Consider the following 25,874-nt stretch of genomic DNA (forward strand, 5'->3'; position numbering starts at 1 on the left):
TTACTCAATAAATAGTGCCTAATAGGAGACTCGACAGCTAATTCAGAGTCTGTAAAAAGTACCGGTGTAGTATAATGGTTGCAGCTTAATGGTTAAGGAACTGGACTTACAAGTCCCAAATGGCAGATTTGATTCTCAGGAGGGTCATTGACTTCGTACCCTTGAGCAAGGTACTGAAGAACTGTGATTGCTTTGCTAATTAACCAGCTGTTTAAATTGATTGTTTGTAAAGAAAAAATGCCATGTAAGTAAATCAAAATAAGAGTATCTGCTGAATGTATTAATCTAAGGTTCTATAACTCCCCACCCCCATTTTTCCTCTTATTTACAGCTATCATTCTAAACCCTGTATGGTCAACTTATTGAATAAAATTTTTGCCAATGAAATTCAGGTTAGGTGCCTTGACTGTTGCTCATGGTTATAAGAGCATTGTCTCTCCAGCAGTACATTGCAACCCTGGGGACACCATTTCTAAAGGCCATTAATCATGTCTTCAGCTGTCACCATTCCCCTGGTTGCCACGTGATCAGTTGTGTATCACATATGTGGACATAGCTAATGGCATAGCCAAGGCTGGAACCTCTCCCTATGGAACCTGAATAGAGTGAGTACCTTTTCACCTGGTGAATGTTAAGGGAGCAGACACTCTTCAGCTTATCATCATCTATAACCATCCTCCTCTTCCACTGCTGCTTATCTTCATTTAAACATATCTCTCTCACACACACACATGCACGCAGTAGTATTGTGTACTACTAGTAGTGAGAGAGATATGCATGCAGACATGCAGGCACACACAGACACATACACAAACACACACACACAGACAGACACACTCACGCATGCAGACACGCAGGCAGGCACACATGCACAGACACACACACACACACACAAAGGCAGAAGCTTTCCCTTTCTTGCTGAAAACACCACATGTTCGAAAGAGACTCTATGCAGTGTTTATAGACAATTCCCAAGCGACTTAAACTGACTTCTCCTTAAAGACAGAGGATAAGATGGACTGAGAATAAGGATGATTTCATTACACAATAGGAAAAATATCAGTACTCAAGTTCCTGCAAATCATATGGGTCTTCTGTTCTTCTGCAAATAAAAATAACAACCAATAGGAAGAGCCACGAGATTATGCGTCACACTTGCCACAAGGTATTGCATGAAGTGCCTATGCGTAGGCAAGGGCTTTTAAACTATATTGGGTAATCAAGACACATTGACACAATGACTGATATGGATTAAAATTAATAATAGACTGAATATTGATCATTCTTGTGTTGTTAGTGGTTTACCTTACCTCTGAAAAAGAGCTTCATTTTCCTGCAACATCATTAGTTGACTGTGGCTGAGCATCTTCATAGGCAGGATACAATTTCTCTGGTCCTACAATAGTAGAGTGTCAGACATTGCATATAACATCTGTGAGGAGTGCATCTGTTCTCCAGATGTTGTTACTTCCAAGTAAGTACTGTTACTACTGTAGTAACCACTGTTACTAGTCAGACACTAGTCATTACACGCTTGGCATGTTTTTGTTTTGGAAAGTACTTTTCCATTTTTATTTAAGGAACATATTTGTTGTTGTACATTGCAGTTTTACAAGAAGAAATAATAGAGGTCGCACTGAAGGGAAACACTGTCCAAAAAACTGCAAAGCTTCAAACATAGGCAATTAGAAACATAGTTTCCAGATTGAGCAGCAAAGAAAGTGTTCAATATACAGATAAGACCTCTTAAACTGCAGACATCTAACAAACCAAAAATACGTTCTGCCATCAAGACACTGTGTAGACCAAAATCTATTGACACAGTCAATGTTCTCATGAATTGGCATTATTTAAACTTTGATCAAAAACAAGTACAATATGAACTTGTGCCGCATTACAAATGAATGTTAATTACATGCAATGTTACTCTATATTTATTCAAAATAACTGACTCCACCCTAGACTGCACACTTTACATCATATGTAAAAAATAATAAAATCTCAATAGCTACATCGATTTTATTCATCAAGCCATACAATTAAGTATATTTCTTTTTTTTAAAGCAGACATAACATCTTCAATTATCAGATTGTACAATTAACATCATAATACTTGGGAATTGTGATATTAATTGTATTTTTCAAGCCCTACAAGTAAATATATATATTTTTAATTTTTTTTAAATCAGACAACAATTTCAATGATCAAATTTTACAATTAACAACATAATGCTTGAGCTTAATACATGCAGTAATTATCATGACAGAAATAAACATGATGCATAGCATCTGACATTCTTACTCTCATTTACCACCTCCTTTTAATATTATTCACAATGTTAAATCACTGCCTTCTCGCCAAAGACCAATTACAAACTATAAAATTAAGGTCCATAAAGTTTGTATCGCACAGTTCTTGCAACCCTAAAAATACACAGAGCTCTTAAATGGATCGCTGGCTTGTTCAGTACAAACATTTGTTCACACATTGCAAGTTTGGGTCTGTTCAGAGGCACTGTAGTCTGTCTGACTTTCACTGGACACCCACAATGGCGAAAATGTATTTTTCCTCTATAAACCTTTACCTTCACCATCTTTTCTTCTCATAGGTCGTAAATAACCTGCCAAGATAGATGGGAAAAAATATCATTCAGGACTAATCTACATTCAAATGACCAACAAAGCCCTCTTTTCATTTGATCTGCAATGTAATGAGTTCATGGGACCACATAATACTGAGGAAAAAGTAACACATAAAAGAAAGCATTTAGTTTGCTGTTTGTCCTCTCGCTACTGGCAAACCCTTACTGCCTGACAGTACTGTAATGCATTATCAAATCCAATAGCGCATTACAGTTCTGTCGAGCTACTATGTGTTGCCTTGCAAAAGTGTCAGTTTAATCTGTGAAAAAGAAAGTCTTCCCTTTGATTTAACCCAGTAAAAATAAAAAATAAATAATTTCAAAGCCCTAAATCAGAAATACAAAGGCTGCCATGACTTCAAGGCTCCGCTTAACTGTCTGCAAAATAGTCAAAATCAATAACAGTCCCCCCCAATTCCAATCACAAGGGCAATTTCATTTCCAAGTCTCTCCTTCCCCTCGAAAAATCCAAAAATGTTGTTACCACCTGTCAGTACAATCTTTGTGCACCAGGAACTGTTTAAATGTCCGATTGTGTGCTTGAGAAGGATACCACTTGCCTCGCTTGTTGAGTCATCTTGGCTTCTTAAAATATCCACAGTCTCATCTGCTCTTTGGAAACATCAATTCCCATTTCAGACATTATGTCTTTCACTCCAAATTTAAACCAAATGCACTGTGATCCACTATGAGGAATTACCTCTGATTATGAAGAAATGCTATACCTAGTTTGTCCCTGGTATTTCACTGCTCTGTTCATTAATGTGTAGTGATACCCTTATGAGCATTTATCAGGTACTTTAATTCTATGTCACATCATATTTTAAGATGATCAGGACACTTTCTTAAATTGTGTAAGTTTCTTGTTATGGCACAGCTGTTAAACAGTTTCTGAATTTGAACTCATAAAAATAACACAATCCCTCATTTCTAAATCTGATTTTTGCCAAGATTCATGATGATCAACATTCTTATTTAGCTTTTACATACAAATAAACACAGGCAATATAGCTGTTTCAGCCATTTAGGTGATAGTTGAACTTTCCACACTGGGTTTGTCAAGAAAAACAAAAACTTGTGAGAAATGGACTGCATTTATATAGCACTTTTATCCAAAGCGCTTTACAATTGATGCCTCTCATTTACCAGAGCAGTTAGGAGTTAGGTGTCTTGCTCAAGGACACTTCGACAGGCCCAGGGCGGGGTTTGAACCGGCAACCCTCCAACTGCCAGACAATCGCTCTTACCTCCTGAGCTACATCTTCCCGCGGTAAATGGCACATTTTAATTAAAGCCTTTATCAGAGAAGCCCCGTATTCTGCTTTCAGAGCACTGTAGTGCCTTTGTTTGTGATTCAAGTCCTGTGCACCTAGTGCATCAAACTATTCTTCACACACTCTTTGCGTATGATGGTTGCCTTCTCTCAGGCTGCCTATGAAATTACTCAAATTGTTTCTGTTCTGATGTTGTGATCTTTGGATACATTGCCGATGCAATTCTTTATTTTATTTTATTTTATTTTTTTATGTAAACAAAGGGCAGCACAAATAAAGAAGATGCAAACCATCGCATGCAAAGTTCATGTACGCATAAAGAATAAATATTATTAATGTCTCTGTGCTACTTTTAGAAAATGATGCTTGTTTTGGTGAGCTTTTTTCAAGTTCACCATGCACACAGTCAACACTTCGCACATGCATGTACTGTATTTGATTTTACTGAAAAGGGTTGATCATTAAGATTTGAACCACTATAGAACTGGCAATAGACAAATGCTACAATGCAAGAAAACTGCTTCAGATGCAGGCCAATATTAAGACACTCTTAATTCTTCCCAGTGATAGCAATCCAGCGACTTTGTCTCACTTAAAGACATTCCTCCCTCAGATTCAAGTTATTTCTGAGGGCTTACCAAGAACAGCACAAGCTCTTAGGGGGTTTAATAAATAGCCTTCCGACTGTCCTTCCATTTTCTAACTGTCCTTCTATCATTCTGATCTGGAGAGATGCTGTGATTAGTCAGCATGGCCTCATCATGCCTTCACACGACACTGCCAGACATCAAGATAACAATGTGAAAGGTACAATACGAGATTGAAAATGCAGCCATTAAACTTCAGAAGTGACAGGTTTATATCACTGTTTTCAATTTCCAAAAAGTGGGGGCCGATATACTTTTCGGGGGATTGGGGGATGGCTTGATATATGGAGGAATGATCAAGCTTCCCCTCAAATATTTTTACAGATCTGATAAAACACTAGATGGTGATTAGGTAGGCTAATCCATGTGAAGTGAGGGGAATGACATTTTTTGGGACATAATTATGTGATTTTAGAAGTGTTACTTCAGTTGACTCCACAGAATCATTATTACAGTAAAGTATTTTTAACTTTTGAGAATTAAAATACAGCTCAGTCCTACTGTATTATTAATTTTATACAATCTTTTCTGTTCATCTTTATAAAAGGTGTGAATTTCAGTGGGCAATGCCCAAGTTAATTCTACAGTGCTGAAATAAGTAAAGACCAGGGCATACACAAGCAGAGCAATCTGTCAATAGGAACATGTGGCCTCATATATTTGAAATTACTCAAGAGACAAAAATCAATTTTAAGAACTGCGATGCCTTTCGCATCATAATTTGGGTAATCGGATAAAACAGATGGGCTGTGTATTGGTGGTTTCATAAATGTTCTTTAAAAATTCCAGTCAGATGTTTTTCAGACAGGGCTTCGCTGAGCTCAATTGTCAGTCAGATGACACAGTGAATACCTCTGTCACTGTGTACTGCAGTGGTAAAGCAGTACTAGCATAATCAGTTTGGGTAATTCTGGTCACATTCACATCTATTCCTCTCCATTGTTAATGAAGCAAGTCTTTTGATACATACCGTAAAAAACCTGTTAAATTACATATAGCCTCAGTGAAAAATGTACTGGGGGGAGCATTTTTCTGTCAAATTAACTGATCTTTATATTATCTAAATAGTTCTCTCTACAGCATTAATTGAAAGATGTCATAATTATGAATAGATATGAATCTATGTACTGAATTGATATAAATAAACAAGCTCTGTGTTTCTATAAAGCTCTCAAAATCCTAATAGGAGTCCTGTTGATGAACCCACATGTAGTGATTCAGTATGCCAGTAATATGCACCATACAAGCAAAAGCACTAAATGCCACCATCTGCTGAGATTATTTTATTTAATTGGTTCATTTTCATCCATATTTGGGGCTTGAATAATTTAAGCCAGTAATACCGAAAATTATAGCTGAACAAAAAAAATTCAGCTATAACACCTGCCAAATATCTGATCCTGCATCGTTATAATCAAGATTCATTTCAAATAAATGTTACAGAACATGTTGCTAGCCTCGTAAATGGCATGAGTACCATTTTATCTGACTGTGCTATGAGCTTTATAGGCGTATGCTATTGGTTTGAGGTGAAATGTGGTTTTTAGTATTGCCATAAAAAGCTTACCATTCTGAAGCAAAGAAACAATTCTCAGCAACAATAGTAAATTTTATGTTGGTGTTCAAACCATGCTAAATGCATTAACAACCCAATATAATGCAAGTTACTGAAACACATAAACAAATGTATTGCTCTAGTTTTCCATCAGAGAAAGTAAAATAAAATTGATGACTCTATTTAATATTCTGTTTAGCTTTGGTCTTTTAATAATGGTTAAATGAACATAATTATTTTGATTTACATAATTGCTAGAGCATATGACACATGAAAATGATCCTGAGGAAACTAAAAATCAATTGATACTGATTTTATATATAAAACGAGTGTCACTCAGCTGCTAAAGAGATGAGCCACTGGTGGACATAAAATCCATTATACAAATGAGAATTGCACTGAAACACATTTGCATTTGTGCTCTCTTGCAATGCGTTCATTCAGACACATTTTAATTCTTACACCAGGGGTGTCCATTCTTATCTGAAAAGGACCAGTGTGGGTCCAGAGCCAGCACTATGACACCAGCTTGAACATAATTAACTAATCATGATCTTTAATTAAGACCTTGATAAGTAGAATCAGGTGTCTTAGTGCTGGAATGAAACAAAAACCTGCACCCACACCAGCCTTTCTAGATACTATTGGACACCCCTGCCTTGCACTTTAACTTGGAGAACTTATGCAGACATTCTGTACGGTATGAACTGGCATTCATTATAGTTCACAAAACAAATGTAGCAATAATTAGCTATGGATGCAGACTTGTCCACAAACGTACTGAAGCCATAGAGTAACATTACAGATCTGATACAGTCGGCAAAGCACCGTAGGTCAACGGGAATTACACACACAATCTGCTTGCACGACCTCATACACCTGACGAATTCAACCCACAGCGCCCCATGTCAAAAAGCAATCGGGAGCCAGTAAACCACCCAGTTTGGAACACTATCTCATACCTTGCGAGTTGCGACATTAAGACCTAATATTTTTCTGACGATCTGGTCTCAATCAGAAAAAAGCCCATAACTTGTAAAATGTATGCCTGCCCTTACCGACTAAGATCACAAATATGAGATTAGAATGTTGTTAACTGAACATTCTAATGCTGATGTAACGATCACTACTGGTAACTGAAAGCAATGGAGTTCTAGAACACTGTCAAAACACTGAAACACTGAAAAACATTCCAATAAACATACTCTTCAAAGGGTTAAATGAGATTTTAATATTGTTTGAACTCTATCCTATCTGAAATGCATGTGAACTGTATTAATTGAAGAAGTATGGATTTGGTAGGGAGACTGCTGGGGAAAGGGAAGGGAGGGGAGGGGTGTTAGGGGCAATTAAGTTCTTGTTCTGTTTGTAAAATATAAATAAAAAAATATATCATTAAAAATTATAATTTGGCAAGTTCAGCAATCACCAAAATAACCATTGCATTTATTTGTAAGGTAAGTACATATGCTTAACATATCCAGTGTGTTTGCATAAGACCCTCAAAATTAAAGCATTCCTGTTTGAGCATGGCACCGGTTAGTAAAATCTGCAAAAAAAATGGACCTTTGATTTAGCGATTACGTTTGGTGGTCATGTGGGCACCCCCTATTATAGCGAACTGCTTTCTACGCCATTGCTTCTGGATACCTTATCCAGGTCTTCCATGACCAAGTCTTGCTCGTTCACGTGGTTGTTCCTCTTGGTGCTGTTGTTCTCAAGGCTGTTGAGAGACACAGGCTCCGTGGAGGCCATCGGGTTGGCTGGGAGCACGGCGTTCCCCTGGATCCTGTGCGAGTACGTCTTTCTGCGGCCCATGTCCGCCGAGCACAGCTGGAACTTGAAAGCCGCCTGGAAGCCCCTTCGGAAGTTCTCGTTGAAGAAGCCGTAGATGATGGGGTTGACGCTGCTGTTGAAGAAGGCCAGCCAGTGCGCGAAGGGATAGACGTAGATGTTGATCACCCTGTACTGATGTTCGGTGAGGCTGGCGTAGTCACTCAGCATCATTAGGGTCCAGAGGGGCAGCCAGGAAAGGATGAAAAGCAAAGCCACGATGAGCAGCATCTTAATGACTCTCTGCTTCTTCTTTGACACGGCCTGACGGTTCTCTTGGCCGGGCTTCCCGCCCGTAGGCACTGCCGTTTTGAAAAGCGTGATGCCGATACGTGCATACATAATCACTATCAGGGAAAGGGGGGCGAGGTAAATGTTGGCAAAGAGAACGGTGGTGTAGATCTTTCGCATCTCTTGGTTCGGCCAGTTTTCCCTGCACCAGTAAAAAGGGTTCGTCCTGTTTCCATCCCCGAGAAACACCCGGATGGACTGTTCCTTGGTCACTTGTAGCATGACCCCAGAGGGACACATGATCGAAATAGCCAAGACCCAGATAATCACGATGATCAGGGTAGAGGTTGATATTGTTAGTTTTTGCTTGAAAGGGTATACAATGCATCTGAACCTGGAAAACATAAGAAATAACACTTGATTAACTTGTTTCTTTTTTAAATAAAGTTTTTACATGTTGAATAGGTTTCAAGCACCATCCTTCAGGTTTGTGGCACCCAGATCACACTTGGTCAGAAAATACTGTATCAGGGTATTTCTGTGCAAATTATGAAACAGAGGAACATTATTGTTGCTTTTCTAATACCTACTTCATGGCTAAGAGAATGGTGGCATAGCACTGTCACAATGTTTTAACAGCCAATTATTACTGATCCTGTGCAAGCTAGGTTCTACATGCAGGCTTGGAGATGGCATACAATAAATACTATGAGTGCAGATACAGGAAACTAAATTTTAATGAGCTGAAACCAGATCACACATACATGCAAGTATTTTTCAAACATTTCTACTAATAGGACAGGAATATGAATCGCTACATGTCCATGATCGGTATATGTCCATGCCCAGCTTTAATTTTATTTACTTTTCTCTCCCTGTGTGCACTTATGTCCTTTGCTGTCATGCAAATATCAATTTCCATAGGGAAAATATGAATCCAATTCTGAATAATAATAAAAACCCTCCTGTGCATTCCAAACAAAGTACATATCCTGGGAGCTAGCCTATGACCCAAAAGTATTAATCAAATCCTAACTGTGGCAGTGTAACCTGACTCCATTGGGGCTATGCATGATAGATTGGCCATAGCGTTTCACGTTGGAGGGAGGGGCGTCAGCCAATAGACAAACGTCCTGTCTCATCTCAACAGCAGCTCTCATTGGTGACTGGGTGTGTAGCATTTGTCTGAGCAAGCTGTGTGCGCATTATTACTCTCCATTATTATTCTGGAGTTGTATGAAGAGGCAGCAGTTAGCAACATGCAGCTTGGATGCAATAAGTGTGTAAGTTGGATAGAGAACAATATGGCGGTGGAACAAACACACAAACATGACTGGGCCTACCAGGACTGGGGAAAATGAAAGAACAGTGGATCAAAATGGTCTCTCAAGAAAAAAACAATAATAAATAAATAGTTAAAAAATGAAAGTTAAAATGACTTTACCTGTCCACGGCAATTGCAACCAGAGTGAAAACAGACGCTGACACAGAAATTCCCTGGACCATCCCACTCATTTTGCACACCAAACTCCCAAAGGGCCATCCTGTGGAGAAAGACCATATTAGGGCTCCGCTTGCATTCTGATTGTAAAACACACACACGGGAGAAACTGCATGTAACCCAGCTCTCTTTGTGCTTTTAGTCTTCCACCCTTTGTGAAATAATGACCTGTTGAACTGATACAGGTACCATTGTTATACCCTGATGAAAGCGTACTGCCGAAACGTGTCGTTATTTTCGAACAAAAAATCTTTTCTACTGCATGATGAGAAGAGTGCTATTTTGCCTTTTTTCTTTCAATTAATGGACCTTTAGTCAGCACCTTTTTTGGGGTGTGCTTTCTTACTACTTTTATCTTGAACCCAGCACTCAACCCAATAACAAATCCTCCAATACAGCTTGGTTTTTTTATTCCTGTATCTGTGCCTCTGTGCTGTCCGTAGCTCTGTCTGTAACCATCTCTGATTCTATCTGTAACTTTGTCTGTAACCAGCTCTGCTTCTGTCTGTAACTCTATCTATAACCATCTCAGCTTCAATCTGTAACTCTATCTGTAACCAGCTCTGCTTCTGTTTGTATCTCTACCTGTAACCAACACTGCTGCTGTCCGTACCTGTAAACAACTCTCCTTCCATCTGAAAAAAAAAAATGTTAGGATACATAATGCATAATGCTCACACACAAACACGCACACACACTACAGCCATAACTGTGGCTCTTTGCTGCTTCTAAAAAATATACATTCTAACCACTTTGTCATTAAATACTTACACCAGTGCTCTGTAATTTGTGTTCTGCCCAGACTCACAAAGGCAGTGGATTTCATTACAACCATTGTCAATAAAAAACACATGAACAAATCAGTGATGCATTGTGGAACTGCAGAACATATGACATGAATACAATTATGCAGCATTGTTAAGATTATCCATGCCATTTACGAACCAATGCTTTGACTAAATTTGATGTTGGGGTTGAATTATTATTATTTTTTTGTAACCCCCTGAACCTGAATCGCTAGGTTAGAAGGTGTATAAGTACTCAATAACTGCCCTTAAACCAGCCCTGAAATGACTCAGCAACTGAGTCACCTTAGGGATTTGTAGTCAATTATTCTCTTTCCTCCAAGAAGTATAAAAACAGAGGTCTAACAGAAAGATGAAACCATTTATCTCTCTTGTCCTTTGTATAGCCTCCAGTTTAAACCTCACTTCAACTCAAAGCTCAGAAATGTACCTTTGATTTCTGTATACTGAACCAGAGTATGGAAATAAATCGGCATCCACAACTCTGAGAACAAGTCAGCTGGACAACCTTTGTCTCACGCTAGTGGAATAATAAGCAACCAGGTATTAGGCTAGTGTATGCCCAATGGGGCTGGAGAAGCCTCACATTACATTACATATCATTACATTACACATTTTACATTGTATCCAATTATACAGCTAGACAAATACTGAAGCAATGCAGGCTAAGTACCTTGCTCAAGGGTACAACGGCAGTGTCCGACTGGGTTATCGAACCTGTGACCTTTAGGTCACAAGACCAACTCCAGGCCCACACTGCCGCCCTCACAAAAAACCTATGCCAAATGAAAAGCTGTAGTGGTTATCAGTTTCAAGCTTGTTTTTCACTTTTCCCCTTTGTTGTTGGGCCCAACAGAACAAAATTCTAAACAATTTAAAACAAATCTGAGACCTCAAAATAAATATACTGAAAATTTATCAAAACCTAGGTTCCAAAAAATCAGATGCGATCAGAATGAATTAATGCCTTTGCTGTGTTTTTCTTTTCTTTTTGTTTTTCTTATATGAGTGATTTCAAGTTCATACCACCCCTTTTTTTTCCAAGGGAATTCTCCATCCAGTGGCTCCGTTGATGATGAAGATGATGGAGATGGTGAGTATTGGATGAGCAGTGGGATGATAATGCCTTGAGCAGCAACAGTTTAGTCAGAACAATAGGCTCAAAAAAATAAATAAAATAAAATAAAAAACAGCCAGCACAGAATGTACAGAGCAGTCACTCAACGGCCTGTATTACACAGTGTGATGTTAATGGACTGTGCGTTAATAACACATACCAATTCTGCAATATACTATAGTTCTCCCACATTGCCATGAAACTATATACATGAAAAACAATGCAATTACGCAAATTAAATCAGAATTGTCCCCAATAGCCAACTGATAGCATTCTCAACAGGGTGATTGGAAAATAATGCACAAAGCACCACGTGGACAGTATAGCCAATACCCTAGTGTTTATTGACCATAGTGCAGTTCGACAGTATAAACGTGTAACAAAGCATTTATCAGGTTAAAGGCTTATCCCACCTGGTTTTTGAGAAATCAATAAACACATATCTCTCAAACAGGTACCTGGCATATGTGGGTAGCTAGAGCATAACTCAATGGAATAACCAATAATACTTCATAAAATTGTGCAGCATTGAACAATATACAGAGATTAAATGGCTAAAGAGATCATTTCACAGCATAAAAATTATGTAATATGTTCAGATTCTGCAGTTTAAATGTAAATGGAAAAACTCAAAACTGGCAGGGTATGCAGACAATCCACTGATTTATCTGGAAAAGCAAATAAAATGTCCAGCCACATTTTTCAAACACATGAGCTGTCGTTCTTTGAAACACCATTTTACTAATGAACTTGCGAACTTGGACACAATGGAATTGTACATTCATAATAGGACCACTTTCCAGAAGTTAATAAGAAAAAACATGCTGTTTTTCTATAATAAATAAATGGATGACAGTTATAATACAAAGGCAATAATCTCCATTTTATACATATTATGCTTCTATGAATCTATTCATGTGTACTGCTAAGGGTCTGCAGCAGAACTATTTTTCGCAAGCCAATGCAAAACAGAAGAATGGAACAATAGATCAAAGTGAAAAGGACTTTTAAAAAATGGATTACTGTAATTATTGTGAATCTATTCAGCATGTGCTTAAGAAAATTGCTTTAGTCATCTTTCAAAATAAAAATAAAGAACCAATATGCTCAAGTAAGTAGCACTAGAGCAAAGCAGTGCAAAGTGTAATTCAGCTGAGAATATATATTTCTAAAAGAAATATATAGAAATGCAAGTTACCTGCATACGCTGTCAAGATACAGTCATCAATGGATCGTGATAGACAGTGCAAACCAAGGCACTTTTGTATCCTTTATTCCATAATATATTCCAGTTAATGATAATAACAACTTTATAATGAAATGGGTTGGAATATTTTATTTAAAGATTTGGCAGATTCTGTGATGGCTTTATAGAAATAGAGTATACGGCATTGTGCATATTTGGAATTTCTTGAAAATATAATAATAAATATAAGTCAAAGCTGTGAGATACACTTCGATATCTGACGGAAGTGATTTGCATATGAGTCCTTGTACTGTGTTACAATATTACATTACATTACATTACAGGCATTTAGCAGACGCTCTTATCCAGAGCGACGTACAACAAGTGCATTAGTTCAAGGTGCAGAGGTGCAAAAGAAACACACTAGAGTGAAGTAAAGTAAATATGTTGTTACAGTTACAATATATAAAGTGTTACAATATATTTACTGACTGCACTCACAAAACTTTATGAGGAAGAACCCAACACATTTTATGCATTTAGCTGTAGGTCACTTCAGATAACAAAAGTTGAATCTTGACCATATAACGGTTAAGGCTCTTGGCCCTGTGAAAAGGCAAATGATGCCTGATATGACTGTATGATGGAATAAAAAGAATAGAAATGCGCAGCAATACTTCACTGGGTCAAGTCAATCATTGCTCATAGTCTCAAGTGAGTTTTTTATTTTTTATTTAAAAAAAAAAAAATCCATATCCACAAATTTCAAAATGTATAACCAAACTGACAAACTTTAGAATCAATGACACTGTGGCTGACTACTAGGTGAGAATTGATTTTTTTTTTTTTTTTTTTTTTTTGCTGCCAACTTTGGCATTTTTCACATGTATCTCTATCTCTATAGTATTTGAGGAGAAGTTAAATCCTGAACCCCTGCAAACAAGAAAAGTTTACAAATGTATGTGTGTCACAAAATCAGGAAAGCATATCCAAGGATTAGCATCTCCAAGACTGACATATTCAGAAACTGCTATAGAAACACCTGAACAATCTCAAGGCCGGACCAGTTTTCCTACAATCATTTATATGGCAGCTTCAGGATAATGTAATTTACACATGCTGGATTAGACCTGTGGAACTTGGGAGCAAAAACATTCCACCACAAATTAGCCAAGTGCTAACAGACTCAATGTACTGTTCAATGGCAAGTATCAGTTCAGGTGATTCTAGTACAACAGTAGGCAAGGAGAATGTCCAGCAGGGATACCCTCTTCAAAGGTACACGTCTAGTTCTTCACCCCCTTTCAATGACTAACGGGTTCAGATATAAATGAGTCATACGTTCTCTGGCATCATGCATGGATGATTTTTTAATGCATAAAAAATGAATATTTCTGTCCATTTTTCTTGCTTAGATGTAAACCAAAGTAATAAATGATACAACACGCAGTAGATATTTTCATGCACGGTCTACAGATATGGATACCAGAGTTAAGGTTATAAACTATGATTAATAACACACATCCGCAAATATATAGAACTCTCCCGATAAATTATGATAAATTATGTCTACATACCACAACGCAGTAATCTTCCTGCGGTTAAACATTTGCCAAAGAACATTTCTCCTTTAATCTCAATGGACTTTGAGGTACATATATCATCATGCAGCTCTAGGGCGTGCCAGATGGCATCTATTTGGGAAACCTGTTGTGCATTGTAAATATTAGCCTCTGGCATGCACTTAGACTGCACAGCATAGCTCTGCTCTCACTCTGACCAGCTCTGAACACTGATGCACAAATGAAATAGCTTTCTATTGATCACAACTGCAGCTTCAGGTGAGCACACTGAAAATGGCTATAAGTCACTGTAAGTGCTGTATTACACAGCAAAATGTCCAGTGTTCAAGTTCAACTCTAAAAGAGAATATGTACAGTATGATTTGACGCAGAACATTTACTGTGTACATAGTACTAAAGACTAACTTCCAGCCATTTTCGTTTGATTGTTTTGATTTACTGTGACACAATGTATCATGTGGTAAACAGACAAAATAAAGTAAAAAATGAAACATAATACTCACCACTTTGTATTAATCCAGTTACTGATTAATAAAACGCTTCATAAAGTAAAAAATGAGAAACAACAATACAAAACCCAAGGCAAGGCAAGAATTGTGGACCAAACAAACCTACAAACACCACGGAAACCACCAGCCCCTCCACTAGGCCTGAGAACAAGACTCTTTCCTAAGGACCAAAGGTTAGGTATTGGGTAGCAGCTGGACTAATTACAACAAGCCACAGCTGCCACCCTGCGTGCTGGAGTTGTCCATGGTCCTGCTACTCTCCCTGGCTGTTGGAATACCTGGGTGCTGAAGGGACAGCGCACAATCACCCCTCCCGGCACCACAATATCCAAAGCTGATGAAGGCTGATGGGGCCAAAAACACATTACTGTTAGGCTGTTTTCTTCTTCTTCTTCTTCTTCTTCTTCTTCTTCTTACTGACATTCCCTTTCTGCCCATGCTAATGCAAAATGCATAAAGATGAGCCAACGTATGTTCACCATGTTTTTTTAATATAATGGATCCCTCACAATCCTGATTACATCTCTACATAGAGAAGAGGTGCTGCAGGAGGGCTTATGCATATCAATATAGACTTCAAAACCACTGAAAAACATCCTATTGAATCTCCACAATAGGGAATGACCACCAGACACAAAGACTATATTATTTCTTTGCAGTTTCATTAGGACATTGCTTCGACAGGATATATGGCAGATATACTGGATGCTTTCTGTGCTAGAAAACACTTCTCTCAGAGCACCAGAAATGAATGCTTTAATAAACAATGAATGATGTGGAGGAAATGAAGATACAGTGCCACCACAAACAAAACAAAAAAAGTTCAGTTTACCATTTCAGTTCCCTGAAAACTACACATTGCTGCGGTATTCCATCAGTATGTAGTGTTAACTGAATTGATTGTGCTTGTTGTTGCTAGATGAATCAGAGTTTCTCAATACAGCACCGTTCTTGACAAGAATATAAATAGATCTTTATATGTGCAGAAGTTAAGCCAATTTTCCAGCCGTAGTTTAAGTGCAATTCCCCCACACGTTTCAGAAAAATGTGTCAGAATACTAATGATTATGGAACACAAATTACCTGACACAAATTACCTTCGTGTCAACCCCTTCCCCTCATCTGTGCCTGTGATGTGAACAGCAAAATAACAATTATCTAGCATTAAGATAATCACAGCCTAGACCAGTGTACAGCTTTGTCAAACCACATTTGCATGGCACTCTGTCATACAGTGCAGTCTATAAGTATTTGGACAGCAACACGTTTTTGTTGTTTTGGCTCTGTACTCCAGCTTATTGGATTTAAACTAAAACAGTGAGTATGAGGTGTCTGTCAGCTTTTGAGGGTATTTACAATGATCCACATCAGGTGATTCATGCAAGAATGACTGTCTCCAGATGCAAATGCCACGCCTACAATCAACACTTTTTGTATTGTGCATTAACTAACGATGCAAAGATACACAGCTGTCCAATTACTTTTGGTCCCCTAAAATAGGGGGACTATGTACAAAAAGGGCTGTATTTCCTACATGGATTACTCAGTATGGATATAAACACCCTCAAATTTAATCTGACAGTCTGAAATTTAACCTCATATCAATTGTTTCATTCCACATTGGATGTGAAATGAAGCAACTGATATAGGGTTAAAGTGCAGTCAATGCATGTGCAGTACCATCTGTATATACAAAGTTTGCATGTCGACTGTTACACAAGAGATAACTCAGTTACATATGCAGACATATGTGCTTCATATAGATGTATTGTAATCATCCATTACACCTTAACAGCTGTTGCCTGTTACAGAATATAAACAGCTAGAGCAAAATTTGTAAGCAAAGCTATACAGAAACTCATCTTATGCAGCCCTGTTAAAAGGCATGCAGTTTACTAGGTCAGGTGAACCCCAGCACAGGTAGGTTCAACACCAGTAATACACAATACAATGATCAGTGTTAAATCAACTCTTACAGAGTACATATGGTCCCTATTGGATGTTGAATTATTTGAGTTCAATTAACACCGGGCCTTTTACTGAGTACCAACAATTAAAAAATAATATTCACCAGCCCTCTGTTTTACTCAGATGGTCTGGAGGGTAATTGCATACTGTAACAGCACAGTAATTTCAATAAGCTCCAGCCGATGCTCGGACATGGCTTGATGTAATTTACATAGCCATACTAAAGCTGAATTGATCCTTTCTACATAGTGTCCATTTATTTAGCTATTAATTCAACCGAAAAATTAGCCTGTTTTAAGAGTATGGATTCTTCTCGAAGGCACCAAGGGTTCATCTCAACTAAAGAATAAATTACACTCTCAAGGGCTGCAATGCAGCATAATGGGTATGCAACTGCAAAGTGCCATGGGATCTTTAATGACCACAGTGAGTCAGGACCTCGGTTTAACGTCTCATCCGAAAGACGGCATCTCCTACAGCACAGTGTCCCCGTCACTGAATTGGGGTTTATTTGACCAGAGGGAAGATTGCCCCCTGCTGGCCCACAAACACCACTTCCAGCAGCAACTCAGTATTCCCTGGTGGTCTCCCATCCAAGTACTAACCAAGCCCACAGCCATTCGGCAGAAGCAGAGTGCATGGAGGTATGGCTGCTGGCCATAACACAAAGGTTACAGGTTCACTTCCTGGGTAGAACAGGAGTACCCTTCAGCAAGGTACTTAACCTGCATTGCTGTAGTGTATATATATATATATATATATATATATATGACTGTATAAATCGATGCAATGTAAATGCTAAAAGTTGTGTAAGTCACTCTGGATAAGGGAGTTTTTTTGTTCTTCACCTCACTTTTCAAATACTTACTGAAATATTCCAATTTAACAAAAAATAAAAATTTAATTCCCTGCTGATACCATAAGAATGAATTATTTTCTCACAGAAGGGTAGACTTTTGATGCAGTTTAATGGAGCAAATCTCTAGGATCTCTCTAAACAGCTGTTAACCTAAAGCTATAAAACTACTTAATTAAAAGAACAAATACATGCTGTATCGCCTTTGTGATCTCAGTTTGAATGTGGACACCCTGGGATACCTCCGAAAATGTTAAACATGGCATCCTCTTGTTGATTATTGTGTTCGCCAACACTACATCTGTGATTCTCCCCTTTTGGATCAATATATTCAACATGCATATTTGTATGATGCATAAATGCTCTGGAGCCCGGCACCTACCCGTTATAATGTTGTCCAGCAGTGTTGTGGGCATACAGAAAATCCCCACGAGAAGGTCACTGACCGCGAGGTTCAGGATGAAGAGGTTGGTGACCGTGCGCATGTTCTTGCTGCGGAGCACGATGAAGCACACCACCCCGTTCCCGACCATGCACACCAGGAAAATCAGCAGGTAGGAAACGATGAAGACCGCCATGACCGGCGGCTGATGAAGGTAAAATCCCACGTATGTGATGTTGTACCGCGGGCCGACATAGTCCCGGGACGCGTTGGGTAAAGTCCAGTTTTCGCCCTCCGCCAGCGTCAGGTTTGAATCCGGTCTTTGATTCATTTTAGACCTGGAAAACAAACAAAATGAATCAACAGTAAGTACATGTTGTGAGAACTGTTATGTGTTCAGCGGTGGATCTCGTCTGTACTCTGGGGAAAATAACCATACAAACTTGCATTTAAGTATGAAATGGTGACATTAGGGAAACTGCTGTAATTTATACTTGCAGCTAGAAAACGCAAAATGGGAATTTCAGGGGATATGAATGAAATTGGTCAATGCAAGATTTTTTGCATTTGAGTCTTTGATTCATTTTAGACCTGGAAAACAACAAAATGAATCAACAGTAAGTACATGTTGTGAGAACTGTTATGTGTTTGGCGGTGAATCTCATCTGTACTAGGGGGAAAATTACAATAAAAACACATTTAGGTGTAAATGTGTAGATATAGCTTTGAAGAAATATATTTTCAGAAAAATGCATTTTTTTCCCCACACTTTATTAATGTATTTAATTGAATGTGGTTTTGAAGAATAGTTGTAGCACAGTTTCCTTAAAGGTATGTCCAGTGTCACTGGAACAGCGATCAGCTGCTGTGATGCTCAATGTAACTGATGACACCTCATAGACAGTCTTATTCATAACATTTATCTGATGTTTCCATCAAGAAATCTCAGGTTACTGCACTTATTTCTTCTTGCTTTTATGAATGCTCTTATTACATAACAACATAATCATGAACGTTCTGTTCTTGTTTATGTACTACGCATTGATGTGATACAGCATGTGCTTTTTAAATGTGCGATTTGGTCATTCCCAACCTGTTTAAAGAGCACCATGACAGTAATATCTAATGAAGTAATATGCAAGAATATGGCCGCATGTATTCTTGTGAATCACTTTTCAATTAGATCCTGCCATCCCACAGATAAATGGTGTAATAAAACCAAGGGCTACAGGTGTTAAATCATAAAAGCTATCTGGGGTACTTGACTAGAACTTCATTCTTAGTTTACCCTTGGCTCCATGCCTCTTGCGTGACTCATCCATTTAAGGTACTCTTCCTGTTTCAGTGCATGGATGGGTCCCAACTGGGATCGAATCTTGACCATATCAGTGCCAACAATATTATGTGTAATTGGCACTAGCATCAGGCAGGGTTATGGAAAGTTCAGCTGGCAGTGCTTTTATATTTATAGTGGCACTCGACGTACTGGAATGCTCTTCAAAGAAGAGCACGGGCTTGTCTGCTCTCGACCAAAAAGACAGAACCCCGTTATGTGCACTGATATGTCACTGGACATTTCAATTTGGGAGAAGTGAGGGGAGGAAATGAAAAAATACATTTTTAGAACTTACAAAAAATAGAGAAAGGCCATGGTCTTGATTTCTTTTTTTTTTTAAAGCAATTAATTGGCTAGAAAATCCAAGTAATTGTGTAGCCTCAGATATCTTGTAGCATTAGAATACAGTAGGTCAGAGGCCTGCACACACTTTTTCTGGGACAGTTGGATAAAAGGGCACTCAGCCAAAAGGGCACATTTCCTGTCTCTGGGCAGGGGGCCATATGTTGTTGTCTATCTAAGCATGTGCCTGCAGTGGGATACATAGCTAGCTAGACGCAGTTTGACAGTTTAAATAGGATTTGCAGCAGAACAATGGAGTTAAGACTTCGGTACTGAGTCAGGGCCTTGGTTTACTGTCTCGTCTAAAGGACAGCACCAGGATCCATTCCTGTCCTGAATAATTTGGGCTTTTGATTGCTCCCTTTTTTCTCCTTCTTTCTCCCATCTCTCTCCCTTTCGCCGCCCCTCCCACTGTCTCTTCAGCACCTTGGGTGATTCAGTGACCTGGGAGACTTGCAGGACCACGGACAGCGTCTTCCCCACTCATACTGTACGTATGGTGGCAGAGTGGTGGCGTGAGTCTTTGTCTCTTGGTTCATCAGTGTGTCAGTTACACATTTTTCTCGCCAGACTGACTTCAGCAAAGAAAATGATCGCTCTGCAATGGAAGCCACCACATTCTCTCTCTCTTCGCCAGTCAACTCTATCCGTTTTGGATGTGGTGCATATTGAGTCATCAAACGCTCACATTCACATAGATTCAGGGGGAAATAGCAAGCTGTGGAATGGTATTGCTGCTGAGATAAGATGACTGTTGTGATGTCTTGGGAGTGTTCGGGTTCCCTTGGGGTCCTTCGGGATTGGGGATGTTGGGGAGGGGGTTTGGGGGGGGGGGGGAGGAGCAGAGTGATATAGTTACCCGTTTCTTATCTTTGTTTTCATGACTTTAATTTATGCCCCTTTATGTATTTTCTTTTTTTTATTTGTACTTTATCCTGTCCTCCATGCAGTAATATTAAAATAAAAAATGAGTCACTAAAAGTATGGTGGCTGCTGAGGCGCATTACTAGTCATAACAGCTGCCCCCCACTTTATTGGAGGGAGTCCTTTGTGTACTGTATACGGTTGCCTAAAGCCTAAATCCACACAACTATTAAACACAGTGGCCCAAAAGCAATGGCGATAATCTTTCTCTCCATAGAAATTGCAAGAGCAAAAAATAATAAAGATATGTGTGTGGTTTTGCTGAGAATTCCCCGTTTTCTAATGCCAGCGTTAATTTGCTTCTGTGGTTTTGAATCAGTGAGTTAGAAAACAACAGCACAACACGTCAGAACATTACATTTGATTAAAAGCTTCAACTGGGTTTCGTTTTGTTAGACTGCAAGGCTGCTCATGTATAGAATAGCTTGTGATGCTTCCTACACACAATTTTTTTTTTTAATTAAAAACTTCCTGTTAAACAAATGCAAACTCCTTCTTCACTCCTGACTCACACCATGCAACATCCAACTTGACTGCCAGTTCACTGTCTTCATAGGATATAGAAATTCTATCCAATATCATGCCCTGGCACATACAATGTGGGTAACATGATCATTTTTTTTTGGTTCCTTTGTGGTGTACACGGGATATTCTTATGTGTATTCATCACAGCACCTGTACTGAATCCAGACAGTTCTAAAGCTGCCTGTGTTCAGGGGTCCTTTGGGATCAGGTGTACTGTAAATGGCCATGACGGCACCCAGTGATGGAAGATTTCAGTTGGCATGGAAACCCCTACCTCATCCTAGACAGTCCTCTGGTTTATAATGTGCAGGCAATACACCTGGACCAGCTGTGAAAACTCAGATCACAGAATTTGGAGTGTGTGTACAGTTCTCATACCATAATAATCTGGATTGAAGCGATATAATATACAATTACATATTAGTATAAACAGTGGTTTAAAAAAGACTTTAGTACCATTCAGATATATAACTGGTTTAAGATACAAAGTTGCACTCCAGACAACATATTAAGGCTACTCAGTATTACTAATCACATATAACTTTGATAGCAGTTTATTAATGGAAAAAGTTCATTTCAATGAATTGGACAATGTATTCATTCTCCAAACACGCGTATTTCCTGAATGGACTAGACCAAATTCTCATTACGCGGGTGAATGGTGTAATGATGCTCTCGACCAATTAAATAAGCATTAATTAAATTAATGAAATCATTAAAATGCTGTCTGCTTAAAAAGCTCCTCTGGCTCAAATTAATTTAGTCCCCGACACCACTATATATTATCAACATTTTTTAGTCAGGCAGCAAGATATTAATTGAATGCCATTCAAACTCATTCGCCCTCTCCATCTCTCTCTCTCTCTCTCTCTCTCTCTCTCTCTCTCTCTCTCTCATGTAATCTGCAATCATGCAAGGATCTGTTCAGCTGAATTGCATGCACTCTTTCCCTTCATTAGCATACCATTAACTATGAGTGCTATCATTAATTAGAGCAGGGTTGTAACATTAACATCACTGGAAAGAATCAATGCAGTGGTAACACGCAGGATAATGGTCAGCTTAATCCCACCCAACCCCTAATGGGACAATGGCAATTGTTGTCCCACCCCTATGAATCCCCATTCATTGTCAGCAAATGACTTAGCCCACCCTTAAACCAGCAATGTCTCGATAACCGGTGGGTGTACCTCCTTGCTCAACTGAGACTCTTGTGGCTTTTAAAACAGTCAAAAAAAAACAGGAACACACATCCTTCAAGCAAGACAATGACCTATAATCATAAAGGACAGGTAATTTATTTTCTGTTTGATCTGCTGGAATGTATCTTTATGGTAGCCTTCCACAATAATGGTAGTGGTATGGTAGCCTTTCAATAGTCACTGGTCTGATGAAGATGTTGATGACAGCTTTCATTTTCTTCCATTTATAAAGGTCTACAACTGAGTTAACCCACTCATTGAAGCTTGCATTAGAAGAGTCAGAAATGCATGAGCGCAACACGGAAAATGTGCTCTCATTTTTTGTGGCGAACAAGCACATCAAATGTATCCAGATGAGTTGAAACTTCCGTTTTTGTATTATATTTAACTCTCTCTCTCTCTCTCTCTCTCGCTCTCTCTCCCCCCCTCTCTCTCTCTCTCTCTCTCTCTCAATGCTACAGGGCACGTGTTGTTCTCATTTTAAACAGTCAATACCTTGCGGTCGTAAAGAGATAATATTTAGAACTAATCAAGGATGGCGATAACCAGTCGCCATTCTAATAAAAATGAATGAACAAAACAGAATACCAAAGCAGTTCAGAACTCATTGTACTCCTCAGATGAGTTCCTGAAGAGGGGCGACAATACAAGATAAACACATCATGTGTTACTGTCAAAATATCTTACGAGACCACAGCTTTTGCGATGCATTACAGATCTTAACAGTACGATGCGATTTCCTTAATCCCTATACTGTCGCCCAAATCAGTCCGCTTTATTGAATTCAATCCTAAATGAGATGTCAGCAATACTTTCCCCCTATGCAACGATGTAGTTTTGAAAGTTGAATCTCATTTTTCCCAAATCTAAAATTGCCTGCAGCTTGAAATAGTTTTGTAATCGGTTAACTAAATGAGCTAAATTGTTTTAATGCATTCATATTGGCTTGATTAAATTTAGCGGGGAAATCCACTTGAACAAACGTTCCATTAAAGAACTGTTTTTGCCTTGAGTCATTTGAACAGGAACAAAATCACTTATTTTGTCACAGAACATTGGCAAGAACTGAACGATGGCAAATTGCCATTTCACACTATATCAACAATATACAGTAAAACACAAAAGATCCATCAATAATTATCTCTCACTCGAATTGGTTTTGCGTAAGCAATCCCTTTCTAGTGTGTATGTTATCCTTTGGGTTGACCGTAAAAGCCGTATCATGAAAAAACAACGACACATATGGTAGCCTACTCCTCCCCAAAGTCATTTACTCATTTATATAATTTTCCTGAAGTAAAAGTTAACACTTTTCCTAATTACATCAATAAAGAGTCTTACCTTAGGCAATCTGCCACGTGCGCTTCTATTACACCTGTACTCAGGTAAAACAAATTAACAATACATAAAATGTTGATTCTTTTCTCAAGGTGATAAAAAACTAAAGCAAAAAAAGTTGTTGTTAGTCAAAGTTAAAGGTTTTTCATAAATTGCAAGACGTCTTCGAGTACTGATGTTTCTTTCGACATGTTTCCTAAGGCAAAACGTCCGGCTCCTGCATTGCCTCGCATATAAAACCGACTAACTGCAACCAGTAAAGGAAAAAAGACATCCTTCTCTGGTGATGATGCACGTTTTAGCGTCACGGATAGGGGATGGTCCACAAACCAGAGGACGCTTAAGAAGTGTTCCGCTTGTGCAGAGAGACAGTGCTGTCGTGTGTAAGAGAAGGGATTTGTTCTTGTGTAAAGCCATACTACAATGGCATCTACATTCTGTACACGTACACCACCGTTTGCTTTGAACAATAGATTTTTTTGAGTGGAGTTGCCTATATGAATTTCTTTATTTGAGCAACGGTAATGTTTTACGATGATAAAGTGCTGTTTTATACTATTATTATTGTTATTATTATTATTATTATTAGTAGTAGTAGTAGTAGGCTAGTAGTAGTAGTAGTAGTAGTAGTAATAGTATTAACAATGTTGCAACATCTAATTCTTACTTATGTTTGCTTTCATTAAAAATGCTATTTATTCTTTTTTGTTGAATTTACGTGTTAAAAAGTCTAGTTTTTAATAAATAAATAAATAAATAAATAAATAAATAAATAAATAAATGGTGGAAGAACATACCAAAACATTCGTTCTTTCGACGATAGAGGTCACTGTTAGCCTACCGCATCCGTATGGCAACCTAACGCACAGCAAAAAGGTAGGATTGGCTAAAGAACACGGCAACAAAATTAAAACGTAAAATTACACAGAGATATTTTCACGCATTTTTGGCCATGGTGAAATAGCTTGTCATAATATAACAATACAATAATTCATGATGGTTCAAAGAATTTGTAATTTCTTTCACCGCGATCGAATGAAGCTTTGAGTTTATACACAAAAAAAAATGAAGAAGAAGGTCAGTGTTAAATCAACTTTTACGGAGTGGATTTGGATTTTGGACTCATAAGTACTCAGAGCTGAATAAACGCGAAACATTTTTCTGTGCATGTGATTCATTTCTTAATACGATGTCTAAAATCCAATGTTAGTGATATCCTATGAAATAAGAGCATTGCATTAAAATATGTACTATAATACATGTACAGTTCACTAATGTCATAGATGTATATGTATACAGTATGTTTATGTTGTCCTTAATTTAAATTCAGAGTGTCATCTTTATTTATTATTATTAAATTGAGATTCTGTATTGGTCGGCATGTGCGGAATATTAACAAATACTTGCAAAGAGAAAGTAATATGAATCTCTACACATTTGATACAACTAACTGAATATTACTGAAGAGAATTTGCGCTGTTTTGTCATCTCCCAGTTTTCTTCCAGTCACCATAGCTGCCCAGACACCATGTAGCCCGCTCTATATAGAACATATCGTGGAACAGTAGTGACAGTGGTTGTATAGTATGATCATGTAACTAGTAGGGCATGCTTTGTGCCTGAAAAAATAACACTATTTCAAAAGCTGAAATTCAATTAAAGGTAATATTTGACAACATATTCTACATTACCCACACCCCCACACACACACAATGTATTCAAAGACCTGGGTAGGAACACAACATGGTATAATATAATGGTACATAGTGGCTATTATTACAGCTCATAAAGCATACTTGTTGCACAGTGAAATTCATATGAAGATGTAAAGGTTTAAATTGTGGAGTTCCACAGTATAACAGCAGAACACATCACATTACATGACAATAACAAGGACTCCACAGTGGCAGGACACAACTGGTGTCTTCCTGTCAGGTGTAGGTTCTCTCTTCCGAGAGAAAAATGCCTCTCCTCCAACTGAAGCTAGCTCCCTCTTATGCAAAGGGGGAAAAATTCAGGTTGAGAAAGTAGAAGTCCTCCTCAATATTTTTTCCAATCACTTGGATTTGCTAATTAGCACAATTCTTCAGCCAGGAGGTATACATTATTAGTGAAAT

General features: G+C 38.3%; 1 protein-coding gene across 2 annotated transcripts; it reads right to left on the reverse strand.

Annotated features, from left to right (window-relative positions):
• Nucleotides 1–1,540: 1,540 nt before the first annotated feature.
• npffr2a (neuropeptide FF receptor 2a) lies at nt 1,541–24,131 on the reverse strand. Of its 2 annotated transcripts, XM_035435940.1 has the most exons (5): nt 23,761–24,131; nt 18,091–18,428; nt 9,627–9,726; nt 7,769–8,576; nt 1,541–2,621 (listed from the first exon to the last, which is right to left on the reverse strand). In XM_035435940.1, exons 2-5 carry the CDS (start codon nt 18,419–18,421, stop codon nt 2,604–2,606), a joined length of 1,257 nt encoding a protein of 418 aa, XP_035291831.1. In that variant the 5' UTR covers nt 18,422–18,428; nt 23,761–24,131; the 3' UTR covers nt 1,541–2,603. The 2 variants fall into 2 exon arrangements, with proteins under 2 accessions (XP_035291831.1, XP_035291830.1); XM_035435939.1 differs by lacking the exon at nt 1,541–2,621 and having other exon boundaries at nt 6,653–8,576.
• Between the last annotated feature and the right edge of the window lie 1,743 nt (nt 24,132–25,874).

The sequence above is a fragment of the Anguilla anguilla genome, chromosome 10 (assembly GCF_013347855.1).
Source record: "Anguilla anguilla isolate fAngAng1 chromosome 10, fAngAng1.pri, whole genome shotgun sequence".
In the NCBI taxonomy this organism is placed as follows: domain Eukaryota; kingdom Metazoa; phylum Chordata; class Actinopteri; order Anguilliformes; family Anguillidae; genus Anguilla; species Anguilla anguilla.

What these genes read in the sequence shown, in the direction of transcription:
- npffr2a (XM_035435939.1), bottom strand. Translation starts at nt 18,421, where the DNA reads ATGAATCAAAGACCGGATTCAAACCTGACGCTGGCGGAGGGCGAAAAC. An exon ending in GCTGGACAACATTATAACGG is followed by an intron (nt 9,727 to 18,090) that starts GTAGGTGCCGGG and finishes CTTTCTCCACAG; the next exon opens with GATGGCCCTTTGGGAGTTTG. An exon ending in GTTGCAATTGCCGTGGACAG is followed by an intron (nt 8,577 to 9,626) that starts GTAAAGTCATTT and finishes TATGTTTTCCAG; the next exon opens with GTTCAGATGCATTGTATACC.